Source organism: Alosa alosa, chromosome 10, assembly GCF_017589495.1.
Source record: "Alosa alosa isolate M-15738 ecotype Scorff River chromosome 10, AALO_Geno_1.1, whole genome shotgun sequence".
Lineage (NCBI taxonomy): Eukaryota > Metazoa > Chordata > Actinopteri > Clupeiformes > Clupeidae > Alosa > Alosa alosa.
Window position 1 is genome coordinate 3,874,955 of NC_063198.1, and position 10,148 is coordinate 3,885,102.

A 10,148-nucleotide genomic window follows, 5' to 3' on the forward strand; every position below is an offset into this window, starting at 1 on the left:
AGATCAACTTAAGAAATTTTTTTAAGACCTACAGTTGCTGATGATCACAGAGAAGCTCCTTTCTCGTAGGTATAATTTTAGCCAATTGATAACTATACTTGTGAATCCAACACGTTATGAGATGTTAACCAAAGTCACCAATCTCCAACCACCCTTTTCAGGGTTTTTTTTCCCCGCAGGCCAGCACACTGCAAGAAAGTAGTCCTCACTAATCACCAGGTCCAGAGTACAATGAGGTATGAAGCACTTGATGTTAACCAATGGGAACACATATACCACAGCGCCTTCAGAGTTATATGTGTGGAGCTTCTCTTGTTGGATTTCTTAGTGGATTTGAAGTTAGTATTAGCCCCATTTTCCTTCAGTCTTCCTACAATCTCTTTTTATGATTTTACACTGGATTTCGTTCTGATTGTCAGTGAATGTCTTAAAATTTAATGGAGCAATGTCATCCATTATGTTTTTTATTATTATTATTATTATTAAAATGATCCAGTAACCTCAAACCTCAACCGAGTCTGACAGTTGACCTGAGATCTGAGAAAGTGCTTGCTCAAATAGAGCACTTGTGGGATCAATTATTATTCCCCTTCTTACCATCATAGATATTTTCAGAATGTGTGGGAACGTAGACCAATCAAAAACGTGTAGAATTGATTCGATAAGGCCAATTTGGCAAGGTCGAGGTATGGCCGAGAGAGTGTGTTGGCCACTGTACATTAAGTAGAATGTACCAAGTAGTGCAATTTCCTTGCCATAATTGTTTTCTGATGCAAGTTTAGATCCCCTGACATAATATGAATCAGTATATCCTATATCCTTTTTGATAAGGTACCCTAGTAGGCTAGGCCTATTCTCTATTTCTGTATAGGCTACAAATGTTAGGCTTCCAAATGAAGTCCTTCTTCATTTATGTCCTGGCCTGGCTTAACCTGAAAGCCTACAGGTAAACTGTTTGAATTTACTCATGTTTATGTGTTCCAATTTTGTTTTCTCCATGAAATAGGCCTGTTTGGCAGGCCAGGCCAGGACTTATTTTTTGCTGCATACTTCTTCCCGAGGACGTTCCATTCACAATCATAGCTGTTATGTTGCTGAGGCAGTTGCGCAGATGAGCAGAGTTACATTTAAAGTGAACTTACACATTTTAGATCTTTCGGTTTCTACCATCTTATCCATCACATTTTGCATTTACTCATTAACTCAGTTAATCATCTTGAACTTTAAAGAAGTAGACTTAAACCACAATACTGATCTTTGTGTGGCTTTACTAACACAAATCTTTGTATGGCTTTTTACATAATGGACCAAGTACAATGGCCTATGGCCTGTCTCTTAATAAAAAGCCAGGTCAAGAACAAAAATGGAAAGATTGAAGAATGAAAATGGTTGAAAGGAAATGTCTTTTATGCCATCGCTATGTATCACAACAAACAGGTTTGGGGAGAAGGAAACACCTGAACTGTGCTCAAAAGATTTTTCATGCATGTTAATCAATGCCTCCTACATTTTATTATCAGGCCCTATGTAGTAGAAAGACGCCGTAATACTCAAAGGTCTTCAAAATCTGTTGTATGAATGAGATGTTTTGCATTTCTTACAAACCTTTTTAAAGAGGAGACTACCAAACAGAATTGTCGTCTGCGTCTTTAAAAGCTTACACTGTCGACTCCTCCTCCCACAGTGACACCACTCTTCAGCAAAAGCCCTTTATTACTGACTGTCAGGCGGCTCGCTGGAAATGACAAACGAGATTGAGGCAGTAGGACCATTGAACATGTTAAATAATGAACTACACTATCCGTCTGAATTTGCGATTTCTTTAAACTAGAATCACTGGCCTCCATACAGTAGGATATATCAGCTATCTCATGGACGTAATACTACGGTTTCTTTTCTAATTGAGGAGGACTAAAGACAAATAGTCCTAATGTGTACTGAAAATCGCTTGACCTCTTCGCAACCATAGGCTACTTTTTTGGTTGAAAGGGGACTATCTTGCCGCGCATGTGGCTCTGTTCATAAGGGGAAGTTCTATTTCTTCGTGGCGAAAATCCCCCCCCTCATTTCACTTAAGTATAACAGCCTCTTTATATTTCCCTAATGAAAAATAATCTTTGGAGCAGCTCCCGGGACGTGCCTATTATGATGTCGAGCAAAAGTGTGGAATGGCTGCAAGATGAACTGGAATCCGGAGTGAGCTCGTTGCTCCTGTTGGATTGCCGATCGCACGAGCTCTTCGAATCATCACACATCGAATCTGCAATAAATTTAGCGATTCCTGGTCTTATGCTGCGGAGGCTGAAAAAGGGGAATTTACCCATCCGATCCATCATCCCCAACAACGAGGATAAAGAGAAGTTTGTCAAACGCTGCAAGACGGATACGGTGGTGTTATATGATGAGGCCACTTCGGATTGGCAAGAGAACGGAGCAGCGACCTCGGTTTTGGGACTTCTCCTGCAGAAACTGCGAGATGACGGGTGCAAGGCTTACTATCTTGAGGGTAAGATGACCCACACTGACGCGCACCATGCCCGTGTTAAGGTAGACAATGTAGACATGCACACTAGCCAGCATTAACCAGCATTTTGAACTCGTAACCTACTGTAAAACAGGAGGTGTTTTTATACGGGTGTTTATGTAGGCTAACTTAACCTACCAAAACAAATATTTGTATTGATCATATGTTTCCTTAACAGTTGCCTTAGTTTTGGCATGGATTTGTTTTGGGCATTGGGTAAGTGTTAATGGTCACCTGCAATAGACTCTTAAACGTGCCTAAAAGTTGTAATTCCTGTGAGGCTACATTTTAGCCCAGCAGCCTACCGTTGCAACATTGTGTGCTATTACACTGAAACTACTGTAACTTCAGGGAACGTTTAGGCTACTTGTCTTGTTGGTTGGTTGTTGTTGCCGCTATGTCACCCTGACGAATAAGCTATCTAAATATAAGAAATTGAAATGGTTTGAAAGGTTTATTCGACAAAGCCTTTAGGCCTACTTGGTATTTTTTGGCAAAATATTGTTTGGTTGTAATGTTTACTCAGACACGCGTGAAATCAAATTGGCACGGTTTAATTTTCTAGATTTAAGGAAATAGGCCTAGCCCTAAATTAACTTAGGCTACTTTGTAACAATTTGGAATATATAGAAATAAGTAAAAGGCGGTGATCAGGGACAACACTGTGGAATAATAATAAGAAAAGAAACATGTTTTCAATTAATAGCTAAAATGGGTCCGCCATGTTGTCTTCCTTCAGGACAAGGCAAGTAGGCTATTTCATGAATGAACAGGAAGAACCGCTTAGTAGCCTATAACCTACCCGCCGTGGGTGCAAGTAAAACTTAAATAGATTTTTGTTTCTTTTTATTTCTTGAGAAATACCAGCTCGAAACACCATATGATTCTGTTTAAATGTCAAGGCCTATAGGATATTGAAGTCTCCCCCAAGTTGTGTAGGTTAACTTAGCTGCCATTCATAAAAGGTTAAGCATTTTATTTAATGACAATCTGAACTTGAATAGGCTACCACTCAATTTTGATCACTAGGCATAGGCTACTTAACATAGCCTAACATTTGACGTGTTTGTATATTTGGCTATTTGTTTATTTACTCGCTTCTTGCTTTGGAATGTAAGGCATTTCATGATGGTTTTATATTTGTTTTAATGAATCATAAATAACAAGTTGTATGAATTTCTCTTGGATCACAAGCCAGCATCTTATTGCGATTTTTGAATATTTTTCACAGGGGGATTCAACAAGTTTCAGACAGAATACCCCGAACACTGCGAAACTAACCTAGACTGCTCCTGCCCCAGTAGTTCACCACCTGCCTCCGTTCTGGGCCTGGGGGGCTTGAGAATCAGCTCTGATTGCTCTGATGGGGAGTCTGACCGTGAACCTGGCAGTGCCACAGAATCTGAAGGCAGCCCTTTACCCAACAACCAACCAGCCTTTCCAGTCCAGATCCTCCCATACCTTTACCTAGGCTGTGCCAAGGACTCCACCAATTTGGACGTGCTGGGCAAGTACAACATTAAGTACATCCTGAACGTAACGCCCAACTTGCCCAACATGTTTGAACATGATGGAGAATTCAAGTACAAACAAATCCCCATTTCGGATCATTGGAGCCAAAACCTGTCACAGTTTTTCCCTGAAGCTATTTCTTTTATCGGTAAGTAGTCAGCCTCATGCATTTCTTTACATCCATTCTCTCTAGTACATTATTACCTTAACATTCAGTGGTTGATGTTTCAGGCCTTTGGTTTGGAGTGGAATGTTTGAGAGGTGCATATGTGTGGTAGTGTCTGGCATTGAGAGATTACCTCATGGTGAATCCACTTGTAGTCTAAGTGTCAGTAATGCAAGCTGATTATCTGTTTTTTTTGTGGCTCATTCGTTATTTTTCCCATTAAGGAAAGGGTTATTTGCCATCTATAGTAATATAACAAAGAAATGCTTGTTGACTTCTTCATGCAACTGTGTTCGATCAATCTACACATGTAATTGCAATTTACAAGTATTTTCAGGAATTAAGCCCACTAATGTAAATTATGTTGGCACAGTTTATTATTACCATATAACAGGTTGTGTAATAGACCTTATCTGAATATGCGGCACTCACTGAACTGTGAGGACAGATAGCCATCTGCAAGCTGAATGAATAGCACACAGGAAGCTGAGTTATTGATTGACTAGTGCTCAGCAGCAGATTACCCAACTGAATTATCTCAGGAAGAGACAGTCATCTGTCAACTGCTCAGAGGTTCAGACAATTTGAAGGAACTGGGAAAGATTATGTGTGGTAATGTAGTGATGTTCGATTAGCTTTAGAGAAATTAATAAGTGTTAACACAGGGTGAGAGGGATATTAGTCATCTTTTATAAAATAATATGCTGCATGGATCGGTTAAATGCCATTAGCGCAATGCTAGAAAACTCTTGTTCACTTCACATATTTGTTCAGAGTGTGAAAAGAACCTCCAACATGTTTCAGATTACTCACAAAGCTTCCCACATGTTTAAGGAAAGTCTTTTTTTTATTTTTATCAAAGGACTGCAACTTTTTTTGAAGAAGTGGTGATGCACTTCTTCTCTTCCAGTAATTGTTGGAATGAGAAATCTTTCAGCATACAAGGCCTCACTAAAGTGGCAAAAGAAAATCAGACACAGGAATGGTTCTAGGGTCTCCTTGTCTCCTCTCCAGGTTTTGAGGGGCGCTTAAGCGTGACAGATGGTGATTTTCAGGAAAAGTCACCCTGTGGCTTCTGTGGGTTAAAAGGTGCTATTGCAGTTTCCTCAACCTATGATACTGATGTTCATATTTGAATTACAAAGTTAATGAATCATCTACTATTATGAGATTAGAGAGATCAACAACAGAGGGATCAACATCAACAACAAGTAAATGACAGGCCTTTTTATCCGGGCATGCTCGCTCATCAAACAAAAGGCCAATTAATCTGTTTTTCACTCTCTAGAGCAGGTCTACAACCACTTTAGTGCACCTGGAAGTAGTTTACATTCAATGGCCTGTTTCTTCTTGTTCACATAGCTGTTGAATGGGGAAGCCATTTTGAGAAAACTAAGGTTTTGGGGAAGTGCTCAGCACATGTTGGCGTCTGTGCTCTCTGCCTTGTTTCAGGTTTCTAAATCTGCTCATAGACTATTTTTAGTTGTTTGACAAAAATGGTTTGCATTTATCAAAAACAATGTGTTTTACTATTAAACCTTATATTCTGTTTCTAGAATAGTTGTTTTCCATTTACATACTTGGGAAAGCATCCAGTATGTCCGGAGCACTGTGTGTTTTAGACAGAGTGGTACTGTTGAGGAGAAATAATGACTTCTAAAAAGATCGAATCAGTATCAGGCTTTGGGCTTTCAGTTTGTGTGGTAGTAGAATGTGAATAGGTGGAAATGTTAGGATGTGACCATGTGAAGAAAATATTTTTTAAAGTTTAATTTCCCTGTTCTTACCATATGAAGCAAAGTTGTAGATATTTAAAAAGCTTATGCACAAATCCGAATCTATACCAGTTTAAAATGTAATAGTAAATGTGTCATGCACCCCAAGTGGCATTTGTTGTTGTTTTCAGCATTCAGAATTTTGAAGGACATGGTGTATTGACTTATGCAGAGCAAACAACAGGAAATGGAGACCTGTTTCAGCTACCAGCACCACACATTATTTCCTCTGGTCACACTGAAGTCTGACCTGCTTCCAAAACAAATTCTTAAACAAGGGGAGGAAATGCAGTGTGTGCCAGAATGTGTCATAACATCCTGTTCTGTGGCTTTGAGTTGTATGTTTTCCTCCTTAATTTCACTTTTACTTTTTGCCACTTTTTCTGATCAGCTGTATGACAAGAACATAGTGTCTAATGAAGGTAAATACTAGTATACCACTACTGATACTGAATGTAGGTGTTATTGTTATTCCACTAGACAGTAATTACTGCTTCCCATATGGGTTATGCATAGTGATGTGCTGAACATGTCTAGATGTACTCTGCAGTCCCAAGCCCAGTAGTTAAACAGAGTGATTGTGCAGTAAAATAAATAGATTGTGAGAAACTGAGTTGTTAGGAGTTGTGTAATGAATGTTCCCACTGTCCCCAGCCATTGATTTTGAGGTAGTCGGCTTCATTTTAGCTGAAATGTGTTGTGTCCATCCACGTACTAGAAGGAAAGAAAGAGTGAGTGTTTGGTATGCTTATTGCTAATGTCTCACTAGTACGCCATGTTACAATGCTGCTGAATGAAGCAGCATTTAACTAGACAGTAATACATAATGTCTGGTGTTCTAGCACACAGTGTTAAGAACATAGTTTACTAGAGGGGCACATTTGTCAATGTAGTTGTGGCTTCACTACCTTTTCACTTCTTAGAAATTCATTCATTCATATCTGACATTCAGACTTCCTTCAGAATTGAGCCCAGGGACAGCACAAGACGATTAACCCTCCACTTCAAATTATGTCTGCCTCTGTCCTTTAGCACACAGTGCTGCCCTGCTCAGAATTCATTCCCTTTCAGATGCAAGATTTCATTTTCGATTTAAGTCTAGGTCTGTGTTTCCTGCTTCAATTACTGCAGTTTCACTTTCTTTTATTATTGATTTGAACCATATTTATTACCCCCAGTGTAGTGTGTGTGTGCTTTCAGCTTTGTCCTTTGCCAGACTTCCACTATTCACAGCGCTGCATTTACTTAATTCTCTCTCAAGATGTTAACCTGCTTCTTCCTCTCTTTCTGTTCTTATAGATGAAGCTCGTTCCAAAAAGTGTGGCATCCTGGTGCACTGCCTGGCAGGTATTAGCCGATCGGTGACTGTCACTGTGGCCTACCTAATGCAGAAGCTCAACTTGTCACTCAACGACGCCTATGATTTTGTCAAGCGCAAAAAGTCCAATATCTCACCAAACTTCAACTTCATGGGGCAGCTCCTTGACTTTGAGAGGACACTGGGGCTGAACAGCCCCTGTGACAACCGCTCCCCCAATGACCAGCTCTTCTTCACCACACCCACTAATCACAACGTGTTCCAGCTCGACACTCTGGAGTCCACATGAGATGCCCTATCGGGTCACCAGAAGACAGAAGACGATGACGTGGCCAGGTGGCACCAGCAGCCACTCATCTGAATGTTTATTCTTTCCCATTACCCACATGGGAAGCGTTTTGAGCTAACAGCTAAAATGTTAAAATGCTAAAGAGTTCAAATGAAAGGTGCAAAGCTGATAGGAGTATGAGGAGGAAGAGGAAAAGGAGAGGGACTGTGGCAAAGGGGCCTTGGGACTGTTGCTCTGAGTAGCTCTTGTTGGAAGGGATCACTGACCCCTCTTGAAGCCCTGTCTTGCTGCCACCTCTGTGATTTGAGATGCAGCTTTTTGCCTTTTGGAATAGACTGTTCTTTTTGTTCTTAAATCAAAAAGAAAAAAAGAAGCGAGAGACTGAGTACCACACAGAGCTTCATACAAAGAAAGGGGAACGGAACTGCAGTGCTAAACTTATTGTCGTCTATTGTTGGGAGGGTGCCCTCAACCTCCTGACATGAATGGTGCCAATGTAGTGTCTGGGATTTATGCTTTTCTTTCTTCAGATAAGGTGATCTCACTCTACTGAATGTAGGGTCTGATTTGTTTTTTTCAACAAAGCAAACACAAACGTGCACATGCATATATAATGTGTTGGTACATATACTTACAGTAGTATGTGTCATACACATTTGTATATTTGTATACATTTTCACTTCACATATACACATATGAAATAAAAAAGCTCTTTTGTCCCAAATATAAATAATTCAAAGACAGTATGGCCTGGGTGAATTCTAGATTGTATTTTGAAGAAGACAACAGACCAACAGACAGAATTGAAATTTGTAATCGATTGTTTTTTTTCTTTTCTCTTTTTTTAGGATTCTTTTTTTTCTATGTTGGTAATGACCTAATGCATTTTGCACAGTGGTGAAGCCTTTCACTTCTTGGCACTTAAAACTGGTACTCCACACAGAGATAAAGAGACATTCAGAGGGGCAGCCAGTCCTAGGCTGTGACGTGCCCATGCAGCTGGCCTGGTGCATGGGTCTGAACTGGTGGAGGGGGGATGCACTTACTTAAAGCTTATTGTTCCTTTGCCGCATACAAAAGATGGGACCTTTTCTGTCACAGCAACAACAAGCCCCACTTCCTTAAGAGAGAGTGTTTGTTTTGTGCAGGGTTGGATCACCCTCAGGCCTTTATTACAATGATTATTACAATTACAGTATACAACAATTAATTATAGGAATTAAAATAAAAAGCAAATTTATTATTTGTTGTGTATGAGCTTGCTATGCTCTCTAGTATTGGGGCATAAACAGGTTAGGAGAATTGACTCATGGCAGATGGAAACTGAATGCTAGGAACTGTTTTTTTAACTGCTTTAGCTGCTGCTGTTCTGCTGAACACGGATGTCTGCTGGACAGGGCAGCATAGAGTGTGTAGCAAGAGGGGTTTCTGAAGACAGAAACATGCAAATGGTCAGTGTTGGGAGTTGGCAGGGTTGCTTTAAGCAGGCCTTACATAACCTTTTTAATTATCTCTAATGCTGACTGTTCAATACTCTTTGTATCTTCAAAAAAAAAAACACATTGTTGAAAAGGTTTGTTCATAAGAGGAAAAAACAACTTGTAGTAATAATGAGTGACTAATGGTCTTTAACGGGTCAGTCGAGGTTGTATTTGTTACTCTCTGCAATATATCAAGAAACTTTTACTTTTGCAGTGTTTGTTTTTTTTTTTTTAATAATAATGGCCTCGAGTTTTTAAATTCCTCTCCTTTTGTACTAGAATTCCAAGAAATACATTGTAAATTGCTTTGACACTGAGGTGTCTTCACCTGGGTTGTTCAAAGTACAGGGCTTGGCATCACATTCATGTGCCCAAGAACTGGGTAGCTACACAATATGTAGACTTAGCTGTACGCATAACAGAAATTTTTGTTCTGTCCTATAAGACAATGCCATCAGTTTAATTGAGTTTTACTCCATTATGTGCTCTATGCTATTCCTGTGGCCTTTATATATATATATATATATATATATATATATATATATATATATATACACACAAATATAAAAATATAAATATACATATACACACACACATACATGAATATGTATTTTGAGCAGATATGCAAAGAGTCATCTCCTAAATATAGCATCAAAAATAGTGACTGTATCCCACATGGGAAATGGTAGGTGTTAAAACTGCACCCCGTCACAATAAGGAAAAGTTGAGAAGAAATACTTTACTCGCACCCTTGGATTGAAATGTATTTCAGTACAGAGCTTTTTTAATTTAAAAAAGTAAATCTTTGATTTCACGCTGCTTCTCGTGGAGGAATGTTTAAGTGTCTGTAACAATGAAAAAGAGAAACTATTAATGTTTTTCTTTATTTGTATATTGCCAGAACACAGGAACGAGGTTTTCTGTGAAATTTCTTGTAGCTACATCATGGTTAGAGAGTGTGATGTTGAGCGTGAGAGGAGTGCGAGAGAGAGAAAGAAAGAGAGCAAGGAAAGAGAACAATACGTGAATGACAAAAAATGTTTATCTTACCTCACTGAGGAATTTTTCAGGGATTTTTTTGAC

The 10,148-nt window shown here is 39.3% G+C and overlaps 1 protein-coding gene across 2 annotated transcripts; it reads left to right on the top strand.

Annotated features, from left to right (window-relative positions):
- The first annotated feature begins 1,704 nt into the window (after nucleotides 1-1,704).
- dusp7 (dual specificity phosphatase 7) lies at nucleotides 1,705-9,126 on the top strand. Of its 2 annotated transcripts, XM_048255130.1 has the most exons (4): nucleotides 2,519-2,547; nucleotides 2,703-2,740; nucleotides 3,756-4,184; nucleotides 7,277-9,126. In XM_048255130.1, the coding sequence occupies exons 1-4, from the start codon at nucleotides 2,534-2,536 to the stop codon at nucleotides 7,582-7,584; spliced, it is 789 nt and encodes a 262-aa protein (XP_048111087.1). In that variant the 5' UTR covers nucleotides 2,519-2,533; the 3' UTR covers nucleotides 7,585-9,126. The 2 variants fall into 2 exon arrangements, with proteins under 2 accessions (XP_048111086.1, XP_048111087.1); XM_048255129.1 differs by lacking the exons at nucleotides 2,519-2,547; nucleotides 2,703-2,740 and adding an exon at nucleotides 1,705-2,506.
- The last annotated feature ends 1,022 nt before the right edge of the window (nucleotides 9,127-10,148 follow it).

Coding starts and splice junctions, on each gene's coding strand:
- dusp7 (XM_048255129.1), top strand. CDS start 2,104: ATGAAAAATAATCTTTGGAGCAGCTCCCGGGACGTGCCTATTATGATG. Junction 2,507..3,755: donor CAAGGCTTACTATCTTGAGG/GTAAGATGACCC, acceptor TATTTTTCACAG/GGGGATTCAACAAGTTTCAG. Junction 4,185..7,276: donor TGAAGCTATTTCTTTTATCG/GTAAGTAGTCAG, acceptor CTGTTCTTATAG/ATGAAGCTCGTTCCAAAAAG.